At 40.6% G+C, this 14,843-nt stretch overlaps 1 protein-coding gene across 5 annotated transcripts in view; it reads right to left on the reverse strand.

The window, feature by feature from the left end:
- The window catches only part of OXR1 (oxidation resistance 1), a 471,185-nt gene that overhangs the window by 9,612 nt on the left and 446,730 nt on the right, over positions 1-14,843 (reverse strand). For 2 of the 5 annotated variants that reach the window (XM_073330327.1, XM_073330325.1), the window contains exon 12: positions 11,792-11,860. The exons of 2 other annotated variants lie outside the window; for them this stretch is intronic. In XM_073330327.1, coding sequence (XP_073186428.1) covers positions 11,792-11,860 — 69 coding nt within the window. Of the gene's footprint in view, positions 1-11,791; positions 12,428-14,843 lie in introns of those variants that run through there. One more of the 5 variants, XM_073330329.1, reaches the window with a different exon arrangement.

A 14,843-nucleotide genomic window follows, 5' to 3' on the forward strand; every position in this document is an offset into this window, starting at 1 on the left:
CTCTATTACCTCTTAGCTTTTTCCTCAGAGATTGTGCATTTATCATACTCCATTCAGTACTTTCATTTTTTCTTTTGATTCACTTTCTTCCTTGTCATGCATATAGCACTGCTCACTTTCCTACTGCATGTAATTTCATCTACCCTTTACACTATAATTCATCATCCCTGTGAAGGTTTCATCATGGTCCAAATGCCAACTATACTTTCTGCATTAAAGACCACCTTCCATTCCATTTGTAGCTCACATGCTGACAGATCACCTCTCCTTTAGTTCCCCATATCAAGCTATTCGAGAAACAGTTAACATAATCTAGACACTAAAACAAACGTACTATAAGTAAAAAGGCAGAAACCATCACCAACATTTTCCCTCTTGTGTGCCAGAAGTCAGGTACTTAATACATAGCCTGATTCGCAGAAGAGTTGAGTAGCCATAATTCCCAGTGACTTCTATAGAACGAGATGGTACTCAGAACTTCTGAAAAAAGTCAGGCAGTTTATTCAGGTACCTAGCTTAAACCATCCACACTGAAAAATGTTGGTTTCTATATTTAAACATTTGTGCCAAGAAATACCTGGTGTGAATATTATAACAGCTTGACCCTTCTACATATTATTTCTTTGTGAGTCAGAGATCTAAATTTTATAAACTATTTCAAACATAAGACTTACTGAATGTCTAGTGCAGGGATACCTTTGCCTTAAGTGACCTAGGTGTACTGTAGTTATTCACGATAGCATACAGAATGTAAAGAAACATATTATTGTGCATTGAAAGGAGTCCAGTATAAATCAAATTTATCTGTAGTAACAGAAACACAGTATTACAAGGATGCCTCAACTACAGAGCACTGATTGCACAGGATACATCATGTTATCTTAGCTGGTTAACCCTACTTAGTGTTGTTTTGTTATTTTTTTATTTTTATTACTACTACTACTACTACTACTGATGACAGTGAATACAAACACCCCAACACAAAATGTATTTTCCAAAGTGTCCTGAGTGTTGAAGATTTCTCCCCAACCATAGGTGCCATATGCTCTGATCCGAGGCAAGTGGTTAGGGGAAAGGCTGTAAGGGTTTTGATGACAAAGTAGTATCAGCAGCCGATTGCTTGTTCAAGTAAATACAATTGTGTATATATTTTAGAAGAATCATGTAGGGCTAAGGGGCCATAATCTTTGATGGTAGGGATTTAAATTTAAAATTTTAGCTCATTGCAACTTGGAGGGTAGGAGATTCCAAGATTAGGGTAGAGGAGGAAATTGAGATTGTACTGGCTTTTTTTTTTTTTTTTTCCTTTCAGCTATCAATCCAATTCTCTTGCTGAAACTCTATTTTCTCTCCTCTTTAAGCCTTCTACATTCCCACATTTATATCTCCTCTTCCTCACTTCATTTTTTGTTAGTGTCTCCTCCACATCTTAGATTTCAACCTTTAACCCCTCTCCTTTCAGCATTTCCTTTTTCTGGAGACTGCATGAAACCTCCTTCTCACACCTTAACTTCAAAAGGCCCAAATCACAACAGTTATCCAGTTAAAGGGGATTTGATATTATGTAAGCATGGAGAAGCAAAACCAAAAAAGACAGGACCCAAATAAGATCACAATTTTGTTTCTAAATTATCGCTCAATCTGCATGAGACTGCCCCCACTGCTTTAAAAAGAGGGAGGGAGGGAGAGAGAGATTGCAAATGCTGTTATAAACCTAGTTCCAAAGCTAAGCACTAAAGCAGACAGTACTAATGTCCCTAATTCCTGCTCACTTTTCCTTGCCACCTCAGTTCTTGAGGGAAGGCTACAGAAGGAGTCAGACGTTTTAGGAACAAAAGGACTGTTATTGAACTGGAGAGAAAGTGGGAAAGAATGCCAGTTTCCATCATCACTAGTTCAAAAGAAGAAAATCTACAAAAAGTACACAGCCATAGCACAGTGTTAATTCATGCATTTGGGGTTGTGCCTAACAAACATAACACCCCACATTAAAGAAGTGTGAATAAATAGGATTTTTACAACCCTTGCTTTTTTAGAGGCCTAGCAGTGGAGAGGAAACAAGGCACTGAGTTTGAATTTGAAATTAAGAAAGGATGTTACTGAATTCTGGACTGGTTATTTGTTACTTGTATTGTGGCAGCATCTAAAGGCCTTAGCCCCATTGTGCTAAGCACTGTATGAATACAACTAAGAGATGGTCCCCGCCCTGAAGAGTTTACACAGAAAACTTCAGAGAACAGGTGGATACGACAAACAGATGGAAGGAGCACAATGTAAGCCAATTGGCAATGTGTTCAGTTCATATTTTTCTAACGGATATTTATAAAATGTCAGAATGTTCAGTTAGGCCAGGCCTACTCTCAAAAAGCTTTGCTTTACCGGCAAATTGCTCATAGTATGGCTGCACTTCATGCTGACAAAAGGGCAAATCTACCAATATAGCTAATTCCAGCTTCCCTCCCCACCAGCCCCAAGAGAAACAGTTTATATCAACAAGAACAGTTTTGTCAGAATAGCAGTGTCTACACTAGAGGCTTTTGCTGGCACAACTATGTCAGCCACAAATCACATGCCTGACCAATACAGTTATGCCTGCAAGAGTCTGAAGTATATACCTGGCTTAGACAAACTGTAAGAAGAGGGTTTTTTACTTTTAAATGGAAATATTAAGGTATGTTTTGCAAAAAAATGGAAACAGTTGTTTGTAAAGGATAGTTTTCCTCTTGATAAATTGCAGAAACTGCACCTAAAAAGCTAGTAGTAGGTATTGTATTCCCACGAAGTGGACACAAAGCTGGAACATATCCTCCTTATTTAATTGGAAGGCACTCCAGAACTAGACTGTTCTTTTAAAAAATAAACACACTGATGTAATTACATTGCTCTTTCAATAGCATCAACCAGTGTACAAATTTACTGGTCAAAAAACCAGAAGCTTCTGTATCCTCTGCACATGGTGATGGCGAGAGTAAGATAAAAGCAACCTGTGAAGGTTACACATTGAGGGGACCATTGAAATAATTCGGATGAACAATTTGCTTTAGACCACAGTGCAGTCATACAAACCTGATGTAAACAGAGTGCCATTTTACTGGATGATATAAAACCTCTTTTGTTCCCTTGCAGAGCCAGCTCCAACATAATCAGATCCACTTTTAATTCTATACTATTTGGTTAAAAATTACCAAGCTTAAATTTTGTTTACATATCTGGAACTTTTCCCAATCAATTTGTTCATCTCAAACTCTTTCATTAGAAACTGAACAACATTTTAAGACATTTCTAGAGGCTATAAATACAATGAAAATAAAGGGACCATTATGAACTGAACACTGTTGTGAAAGGATATTTACATCATTTGCAGTGGAGCAAGTATGAACAGTGCCTTTGTGTGTGAGTATATTCAGTTTCTCCCTGAATATGTATTCCACCACAGGCCCAATATTGCAATCCTTAATACTTTCAATATTCATGAAACTTCTGATTCCAAAGGGAGCTTGCTGGGGAAATGAGTCTCTGAACCATAAATAAATTAATATTATTTTATACATAATCAGGGCTGTCAAACAATTAAAAAAATTTATCATAATTAATCATGAAATTAATCGCACTGTTAAACAATAGAATACTATTTAAATATTTTTGGATGTTTTCTACATTTTCAAATATATTGATTTCAGTTACAACAGAGAATACAAAGTGTACAGTGCTCACGTTATATTTATTTTTGATTACAAGTATTTGCACTAAAAAAACAAAAGAAATTTTATTTTTCAATTCACCTAATACAAGTACTGTAATGCAATCTCTATCATGAAAGTTGAACTTACAAATGTAGAATTATGTACAAAAAAACTGCATTCAAAAATAGAACAAGTCCACTCAGTCCTACTTCTTGTTCAGCCAAATGCTCAGACAAACTAGTTTACATATGCAGAAGATAATACTGTCTGCTTCTTGGTACCTTCTTTGTGTTCTGTCAAATCTGCAGTCAAAGTGGTCTTAAAATGAACAACATGTGCTGGGTGATCATCCGAGACTGCTATAACATGAAATATATGGCAGAATGCAGGTAAAACAGAGCAAGGAATATACAATTCTCCCTCAAGGGGTTCAGTCATAGAATATCAGGGTTGGAAGGGACCTGAGGAGGTCATCTAGTCCAACCCCCCGCTCAAAGCAGGACCAATCCCCAGTTTTTGCCCCAGATCCCTAAATGGCCCCCTCAAGGATTGAACTCACAACCCTGGGTTTAACAGGCCGATGCTCAAACCACTGAGCTATCCCTCCCCCTCAACCTAATCACAGAATCTCAGGAGATCATCTAGTCCAACTCCCTGCTCAAAGCAGGACCAGTCCCCAACTAAATCATCCAACAGATTTTTTCCCCTAAATGGCCCCCTCAAGGACTGAACTCACAACCCTGGGTTTAGCAGACCAATGCTCATACCTGTGAGCTATCCCTCTCCCCCCAATTAACACATTTTTTTAAACTAGTGTCATCAGCATGGAAGCATGTTCTCTGAAATAGTGGCCGAGGCATGAAGGGGCATACGAATGTTTAGCATATCTGGCACGTAAATACCTTGCAATGCCAGCTACAGAAGTCCCATGCAAATGCCTCTTCTCACTTTCTGGTGATATTGTAAATAAGTGGGCAGCATTATCTCCCGTGAAAGTAAACAAATTTGTTTGTCTTAGCAATTGGCTGAAGAAGAAGTAGGCCTGAGTGGACTTGTAGGCCCTGAAGTTTTACACTGTTTTGTTTTTGAGTGCAGTTATGTAACAAAAGAAATACATTTGTAAGTTGCACTTTCATGACAAAGAGATTGCACTACAGTATTTGTATGAGGTGAACTGAAAAATACTATTTCTTTTGTTTGTCATTTTTACAGTGCAAATATTTGTAATCAAAAATATACACTTTGATTTCCATTACTACACAGAATACAATATATATGAAAATGTAGAAAAACAGCCAAAATATTTAATAAATTTCTATTGGCATTCTATTGTAACAGTGCGATTAAAACTGCAATTAAGATTTTTTCAAATCGTGATTGACAGCCCTATATATAATACATATTTATATATTACAAAATATAGATGTGCATAATAAGACCAAACATTTTCATAAGACATGCATTTGCAAATCATTCTGAAATGAACAGTCAAGATCTAAGACAAAGTGCTCTCTCGTTTGATTTATTTTTTCCTCCTTCCTTACAGATATAGGCAGCTTTGATTTAGCGAAGTACTTAAACACCTTAGTAGTGATCCCACTGTAGTCAAAGGGACCCTCTGTGTGCTTAAGAAGTTAAGGCACCTGCTTAAATATGCTTTCTTGTATATGCTTAAGTAGTATGGTAAGAGGGTGGGCCAGTTAAGGCAAATTATCCTTTTGTAGCCTTGTACTGTATCATCACACTTTTAGGGCAACACTGTATAAGACTCAGGAGACTATGAAGAGAACAGGAAATATGAGTGTTAAATTACTAAAATGCAAACTACGCTGCTGTGAGATACATTTCCTTCTCATGTTGTACTGCACACTGGGGCTATGCCTACACTACTGCTTACGTCAGTAGTTTCTTAGAGGTGTGAATAAGCCATCTCCTGAGTAATGTTGAAAGTTACACTGACCTGAGTGCCAGTGTGGACAGTGCTGTGTCAGCAAGAGAGCTTCTCCCACTGGCACAGTTACCACCGCTCGCTGGGGGTGGATTAATTATGTCGATGGTAGAGCTCTCTCATTGGCTTAGAGCAGCTACACGAGCGCGTTTACAGCGGTGCAGCTGCATCAGTGCAGCTGAGCCGCTGTAAGCTCTCTAGTGTAGCCGTAGCCTTAGAGAGGCAATTCTGGTATTCTGTTAAAAAAGAGCAGATTCAGGCCTTCCAACAAGGTCTCCTCTCTGGAGGGCAGTTACCTCAGAAGCTTTGCAGTTAACTGATTGCTAAAAATCTCTACCTCTAGATTACTCTCAAAGCAGCACTGCTCTAAACAGCACATAACTGTGCTCATCTTCAAGTGATTCATTCTAATTCCAGTAAGATTGAAAAGAGATCACATTTCAGAAAAGATAGTATTAGTATACAATTTTTAAGTTTATTTATAAAAGAAGTCAAGGAAATTTTCAGAAAGCCTGGGAGGAGAATTCACCAGTAATACTAGTTAGTACTGCAACAACATTTTCAATCTGTGATGTTGTTGTAATGATTTAGGGATTCTGTCTGTACCACTTTGGAATTGTGGATGATTTTATTTAATTGCATCATGGAATTACTGTGTCATGGAAAGCTTATATGTATGCGGATACACCAGGAGTTAACAGAGTTGTGCCATGTCTCTGCCAGGCCAAAGAATGGCAAGCGATCAGCACTCAATGATCTTCTATTCAAAGTAAAATATCTTGGGACAACACACTTATTCTAGCTGAGAGAACACTTCCTAGTGTTGTCTGAAGGGAGGACAGTTTGGAAAGTTACCAAAAGAAGCAGATGACCCCAACAAGAGTCTTTGAAGGGACTCAAGAGGGGGACTTTGGGGGGTCAGAGCCATTTAGCAGCAGATTAAGAAGAAGGGAGTGGCAGCGGGTCAGGGTAGGCAACGGGGTGGAGAATCCCGCCTGCCTCACGGAAAACATACGATCCCCTAAGGGCTTTCAAGTGAAGGATGAGCTAGTGAAGGGCACTGAGGTTTCAACTGTTTACTGTCTGGCAAGATATGCACTCTCCTGTGCTTTACATGATTAAGCATGATTAAAGGAGAGCATAAAAGCGCTAGTGCTAAGTGCGTGCACATGACGACTGCTTCACAACTGCTGCATGACCTCGATAGCATCAGACTGTAAACCAGAAGCTTCACATCTTTGGGATAGAGTTGTGGGAGAGGGCTGTTTACACATACCCCAGAATCTGAAGAGTCAACATTATGTTTGGAAGGTTCCAACACTTGGGGGAGGGTGGGGCGCACCAGATAGGTCTGAACCCTGTGTGTGCGCCTAGGGACCCTGAGATTACAGTTCAGCCACTGCCCCATTCAGGCTCCAGTAGCTTAGAAGAGCAAAGGAGGTTTGGATTCCACTCTCAGCAGTCCTAGTGGATGACCAAGAGGGGACACTTGCTAGGATCTGTGATAGAGGAGTAAGCTTTATCTCCATTTACAGAGGCAGAGACCACAGTTTTGTTTACATTAGGAAGAGACAGATTGGTTATTATACACATTTAAGTGCTAGAGGTTTTCAGAGGTGCTGAGCTTCATATAGGAGCTCCTGGGATTGGGTCCAGTGAGATTTGAACCAATGACACCATTCAACAGAAGCTGCTGCTGCTATTCAGAAATGGGTGGGAATCTGTTTTCCCATCTTGTAAAAGTTCGAGATTTCAAAGTTTTTTCCATCCTCATTCAGGATGAAAAGTCAAAATCTTGAAAATTTTCACAAACTGCTAATACAAAAAATGTTTATCATGTGAATCTAAATATTTTCAAATAAAAGCCAAATCATAATGCCTTTGAGAAATTGGGCTTCACAAACAGACTTTACCAGCCATCTGTGGAGAAAAGGAATTGCATTAAGAGTTCAAATCCATACTGAAGCTTAGACTTCAATGATGTAGCATTGGTACTCTGTACTCTCAAATCTTCGCACAAAACAGTAGTCATCATGCCACTTAATGGGGCTTTAAATTCATCCTCTATTACAGCATCATAGGGTTCAAACACACATGGGCTGAACCCGCTATCTGAGTCTTTCCCAGTGGTGGGGGAAGGATCCACCAGGTGGGAGGCAGCAGGGCACTACACAGCTAAAAATAGCAGTGTCGATGAAAAGTCATCGCTTTGGCAAGGAGAGCCATGTAGGCTAAGTACCTGAGTAAATACCCTTCTTCAGATATGTCTGTACTCTATTTGCTTAAGCCATGCCCGACCATCTATGCTGTTACTCAACCCTATGCTGAGGGCTGGGGCGGGTGGAGGGTTACCCATATACATACTCTCAATATTGCTGAAATACTTGTGCTGTGTAGCAGCAGCTTCTGTTGAATGGTGTCAGTGGTTCAAGTCTCACTGGACCCAATCCCAGCAGCTCCTATATGAAGCTCAGTACCTCTGAAAACCTCCACCGCTTAAATGTGTAAAATAACCAGTCTCTCTCCCTAATGTAGACAAAACAGTGGTCTCTGCCTCTGAGCTGGAGATTAAATAAAATGTCATCTACAGATTACTTTCCTAATATTTCAGGGCAAAGTAAAAAGCACAGAAGATATACCTGAATGTTAAATTACTTATTTGCTCATAACTTAATATACTAAAAGGTACACAAAGAGCAACTACCATTGGTTTAGGATTCTTGACTTGTTAGCTGGACTACCATATTTTGTAAATCTTACAAATCTATGAAAATATGGAAATCTCTACAGCTACTTCCACATTTTATAACAACTTCTTACTGAGAATATACCAATATTCCCCTGCCCTTCCCCCAGCCCAAATCAGGCATTAAACTAACATGCTGATTTTTTCCAAGCTAGATTGCATAGAAACTCTGCAAAGAATTCCAGCTATGCAAAGCACTCCAAATAGAGAGACCACACCCACTGTTTGCTCTGTTGTATTGACTCATGCCTTTACGTAAAGTGCTTTGGGGGAGTGAATAGTTTTATACAGGTTTCAGAGTAACAGCCGTGTTAGTCTGTATTCGCAAAAAGAAAAGGAGGACTTGTGGCACCTTAGAGACTAACCAATTTATTAGAGCATTTTACCCATGCTAACACTATTAACATCTTCTACTATGTTATAATACCACAGAAATAAAAGGAGAAGGCAAAGGAGAAGTTGCACATAAATTTGCCATAAAAAGTGTGAGGCTGATGTTTTCTGTTTTCCTGAAATATTGGCATAATGCTTTTGTTTACAGCTAGGTTTTTATGCCCCTGGATAAGAAGCTCACTCTCTCTTGAAACAAGAAGCTGTTCCAAACTGATAGGCAGGCAAGATTTCCCCTCCAATTCAGGCCCATCACAGTTGCCACAGTAACATTTCAGGTAAATAACCTTAGGTAGTTTTAAGTAGCATTAAGTTGCAGATGCTCAAAAGCCATATTCAACAAGAAAAATACTATTCTATTTAGGTTCTTGTACTATTATAATCACTTTGGTAATATAGAATATTTAATGTCAGCTGAGCTTTCATCCCAGTTCCATAAGAACATTAATGAAACTAAAGGAATTTCTGATACCTGTTTAGGCACTGCCACTACTTATTTGAACTTCCCAATTTACTTCTGTATTGTACAGTATGAAGAGCTTGATGCTCTGTTCCCTGCTCCTTTTTTCTACAACAGTCCTATCTCAGCTCATCAACTTCATGCTGCTTCACTGGAGAAAACAATCCACAGCTCAGTCTCCCCAGACTGGGAAGATAATCTTCAGAAATATTTCTGCTTGTCTGTGAGAGCTATCTATTAACCTTCCTCAGCTTGACCATCACCAACTTGACTCATTTTTATATAATAAAGGAAAGCTGCTCTTTTTATATTCTTCCCCTTCAGTCTGACCTCCCTCCTAAATAAAAGTGACGGTGGCCAAACCAAAAGAATATATCCCAGAGCAACTCTTTTCTTTAGAGCCAAAGTTGGATATTGGCTGAGCCACATAGTTGGTCTTCAAGTATGATGCGCTCATAACACTGAATAGTATTTTTTCTAAATAGGGTGGTCTTGAACTTAAAAAAAAAATCTACAATTTTGAATTGTGATCTCCAATATTTAGGATATGCAATTGTGGCAGGGTGGACTAGGTACAGAGACCCCCTGCTGGAGGCCTTGCAGCCCTGCATCATCCTGTCCCAGAATAGAGCAGCGAGAAGTGCTCCAGGCAGCCTAGAGTGGCTTCAGAAAAGCAGCCAGTCAGAGGAGCTGCTGGAGCGACCAATAAAGGGCCAGATAAAAAGCAAACAGCAGAGCTGAGCCTTCAGTTGCTGTGTGGAGCTTGACTAGGTAGGATGGGGTGCCTGGCTGACAAACAGGAGGACTGTGGATAGCTCACTGCAGAGAGCTCACCAGACAGAGCTGAGCCCAGCAAAGGCTTCCAAAGACCAGGTGCCTAGCTGGCTGCATAGAATAGCAGCAGAGCCATCGAAAGGTCAGTGTGGGCAGGCTGAGTCCAGGGCACTGAGCAGAAAACCTGGCCAGATCAGATGAGAATACCAATATGGGCCCTGCTGGTCTGGTAGCTGACTGTGCCTAGGGAGGGCTGCAGAAAAGGACACCAGTTGAGGTACCAAGATGGGTCCTGGCTGGTGTCTGAAGAAGGCAGTGCCTCTGGGAAGAAGCTTAAGAGCTATGGCTCCATACCAGGGCCGTGATAAGAACTTAGAACTGTATACCTCAGAAGCGGGGACAGTGTGTGGGGCTAGGCCAGAGGGCTGAGCTGCTGAAGACCGGCTGAGAGAAGGGGGTGCTCGCGAGAGGCAGGTGCCACCCTGATGCAAGACCAAAAAAGAAAAGCAGGCTCACACCTAACAGAGAAAGAAGGCCATCCACAAGAGGCGTGTGCGTCCCCACGAAAAGAACTGTGTTTGCAGGCACTATCGGCCAGAGAAAAGGGAGCAAGCACAAAGGCGGGTTCTGACCGTGTTACAGCAATATAGAAACTGACCTTTTAAAAAAATTGATAACGGGTATTTTGATAAGAATTCACATTTCTCCAGAACTTCCACAGATCCTCTTGTGATAATGTTCACTCTTTTTTGACACACGCTAAACTAGGCTTTTCATATTACTTTTTTCCTCTATTGCAAAATGGAGATGTACAACTTCAAACACATTTAAAAAGAAACTGACTTTTGAAAGCACACATTTACAAATCAAGACCTTGTCATACTGTACAAACTAATTTCACACTCATTTGTGTTTACAGCCTGATTAGAAATTAACAGTAGGTAGGTAAAGTTATAAGAATATGTCAGAAAACAAGAAGCAACAACACAGTGGTATGAGTCACAGGTATTTCTCCATCAGGAAGATTGTTATAACCAGAGTTGGAATGAAACACTCTAATAATGCAAACAATTCTACAGCACCACAACTCCAGCACTGAACTCAATCTCTCAAAGGTATTACCATTTTTGGAAATCTCACTGAGAATATTCCCCCCGCCAGTGTTCCACTATGCCTTCTAAAGGTTTGTAAGCAGATAAGAGTGATTTTCTTTACTGTATTTTCTTAAATAAAGCGAGGAAAAAGCATAGGAATTTCACTATTAATATTTTTAATTGTTAAAACTAAGTTGGGAGTCTACAGAGATTTAGAAATTCTCTGTACTTAGTATTTATGCACCTTTTATAGTAACGTCTGAAAAGCTATATAAAATAAAGCAGAAATTCAGATATTTTAAGATGTCTATTAAAACCAATCATTTAACACTATTTATCCACAAGACAAATTCAGTTTGATAAAATAAAATAAGAAAACAAAATGTGCTACTGGAGCTATTGGAAAGCTCTTAGATAACAAAATGATACATGTTTTACAAAACCTAAGACAGACTTTACCGTATGTAATGCTAATCAAATAATTAAAAAGCTTCAGCTATAAGCAATTAATTGAATGCGGTAGTCCAGTTTAGTCTGACAGCATATACAAAATGTGACCAAAAACAATCTCAAATTTAGCATCCTGTAAACAAATTCTAAATTTAAAATTTCCAAAAATTGTAGCTTAGACTGTGCATCACACCATCACAATAATGCCAGGAATAACAGAAATAAAAATACTTCACTAAAAATTACCAGAGTGTATTTATGATTAATTGGTTGGTGTTTTCTTCCCTTCTTGCCATACCAGAGACGAGACATCTCCTTTCCAAAATAAAATGTAAAAGTAAAAATCATATAAGGACCGTTTCAAAGCATTCTCTCTACCTGCTATCAATTCCAGGCATAGACAGAGCCCCACTATGGTGACAGAACAACTTGCTAGATACACACACTTGACTGACAGGGGGAAGGACTAATCAGTAAATGCTATCTACCACTGGAGTGCATCCTGAGCGGGGGAAAGTTCAATGGAGGAAAGATTTCCTATGTTCAAGAGTGGTTGCAGTGTAGTGATTGTTGAAAAGGCTAAATAATTTAAAGAGACAGAACAATTTTGTTTTAGTTTTCTTAAGAGAAAAACTAAAATAGAAATCAAAGCTGCTAATAAAAACATTTCAAAATACTAATTTATACTGCAGCAAAATGTATTTTTGTCTATACAGGACAGGGATTTTTCCCAGCGTCATTATCTTTAACAGAATTTTTGCATTGAATTTTAAACTGCAGTATCTTTATAAATTCCCTGTAACAAACACAAGTGTTGAAATAATTAAAGTTATTACTTGGTCCCAGAACTTGTATAGAAAGTATCCTGTTAAGCAGATCTCTTTTTTTACATCAAACTTCAGTAAAGCATTTCAGCCATGCACATTTTCTGTTTGGTAAAGCACATTAAAGCAATGCAAACCTGAATTTTATTCATAGAAAAAACGGATCATACCAAATTCTAAACTGATTTTGAGAAAACATAACAGGAGGACCATGTATGATCTTGAATGAAAAATTTAAGTGTCAAATCCTAGCCATACTGAAGTCAATGGGATTCTTGCCATTGACTTCAATAGAGCCAGAATTAAATCCCATATATAAAAATATGTGGAATTAAATCCTGGCACTTCTGATGTGTGTGTATTTGAGAGAATGACCCTGTTCTGAACAAACACAAATATGAAACTGCAGAATAACTGCAAGTAAGTAACCTAACCCTGGAACAAACCTCTGTAACAGATGACTGGAAGGGAGTGAGCGTAACACCAATTTTTAAAAAGGGTTTGAGAGGTGATCCTGGCAATTACAGGATGGTCAGTGAACCTAATTACTATACCAGGCAAATTGGTTGAACCTACAGTAAAGAACAGAATTATCAGACAAAGATGATTCGTTGAGGAAGATTTTGTAAAGCAAAGTCATGCCTCACCAATTTATTAGAATTCGCTGAGGAAGTAAAAAAGCATGCAGATCAGGGTCATCCAGTAGATAGAGTGTATTTGGATTTTTAGAAAACCTTTGACAAGATCCCTCAACTAAGGCTCTTAAGGAAACTAAGTATTCAAAGGGATAACAAGGAAGGTCCTCTCCTGAATCAATAACTTGTTAAAAAATAGGAAACAAAGGGTAGGAATAAGTGGTCAGTTTCCCCAGAAACCTGTAATGGGACCTGTGCTGTTCATTAATGATCTGGGACCATTTTTTTGTTCTGTGTTTGTACAATGCCTAGCACAATGGAGTCTTGATCCATGACTAGGGCTTCTAAGTGCTATGGTAACATAAATAAACAAGTTAGTGAGGGAGTGACCTTACACTATTTAAGTCTACAGGATGGAAGATTTAGTTTATAAAATTTTTAGCTATTGTGCTTCCAAAAGGTAACCTTTGTAATGTGAACTGATAGCCGACTAGTGAAATGTCATCTTCCCGAGTCTGCAAAGAGACTGCTCTGATTACTCCTGGAGGAATTTTGCACCACTGCGCATGTGCAGAATTAATGTCCCCCACAGAATTCTTTGCTTCCCCGCAGAAAAAATGGCTGACAGGGAAGCTGAAAGAGCAGTCATGCACCTCTGCCTAGCTACACAGGTATATCATTTCAGGCACCCAGAGAAGCTGGTGGAGAGGTAAATCACCGCAGGGCTGGGGACACCTCAGCCAGTGGCTTCTACCCTGAGCCAGGATCAGCTGATAGTCCTGGCTGAGCTGGAGGCAGGCGAGGCCGGGACTTTCTCTTCCCCTGTAAGGAGTGGCTGGGGATGTGTCAGACCCACTCCCAGAAACCTCACCCAGCTGCAGGAAGCTCAGTATCCTCCCCTGCTTCCTGCCCCCATTGATCCTCAGTGCGGGCAGGGTGGTCACTGTACAGGGCCCTGCTCCCCCATCCACCCAACCCCCGTGCATGTAGACCTCTCATACCCAGACACCCCCACCAACTCTCACCCCATACACCCAAGACCCCCCTAGGCCTCCATACCCAAACCTCACCCCACTGAATCTCAAACCACTGCATCTGGAGCCCCCCCTGAACCCAGAGCTCCTGCCTCTGGACCCTCATGCTTGCACCCAGACAACCCAACACTGAGCTCCCTGCACTCAAACCCCTACCCTGATGAGCCGCACCCCTGAGTCCCCACATCCAGACCCCAACACCACTGACCCCCAACTAGGGCACCCAGATCCCCACCCCACCAAGCCCCACTTCCTCAGCACCCAGACCCCTCTGCTGAAAACCCTTCACCCAGACCCCTCGGTTGTGCCCCAACTACTTTCACCTGGAAGCCCCTGCAGAGTCCCACTGCCCCTGCACCTGGAAACCCCCTCCACCCAATGAGCCTCTGTGCATGCAGAGCCCCCCACTAAGCTGCCTGCACCCAGATTGTTCCACACAGAATCCTCTCACTGCACACCTGGATCCCCCCACACCAAACCCTTCCACACTTGGATCCTGCCTGATTGAGCTTGCCTGTCCTACACCTGGTGCGCCTGGCACAGAAGGTCAGGGTGTTTCTGGGGCAGGCCCAGGCCTTGTGCTATGTCAGGGCAGCCTCACCACTGAGTCAGTGTCCCGGGGGTGGAGAGGCTGCAGGGTGATCTCCCACCTTCATACAGCTAGTGACCTGTACAGAGAACATGCAGCCAGGTACAGCAGAGAACACATTGAAAGCAGTTCAAAAGTTGGCCCCATTAGCCTGGAGAGCACCAGGTTCAGATCCCAAGCCAGGATAGGGTATAGTCTGTTGAAACCTTTAAGAAA

This window comes from Lepidochelys kempii, chromosome 2, assembly GCF_965140265.1.
Source record: "Lepidochelys kempii isolate rLepKem1 chromosome 2, rLepKem1.hap2, whole genome shotgun sequence".
Taxonomy (NCBI): Eukaryota; Metazoa; Chordata; order Testudines; family Cheloniidae; genus Lepidochelys; species Lepidochelys kempii.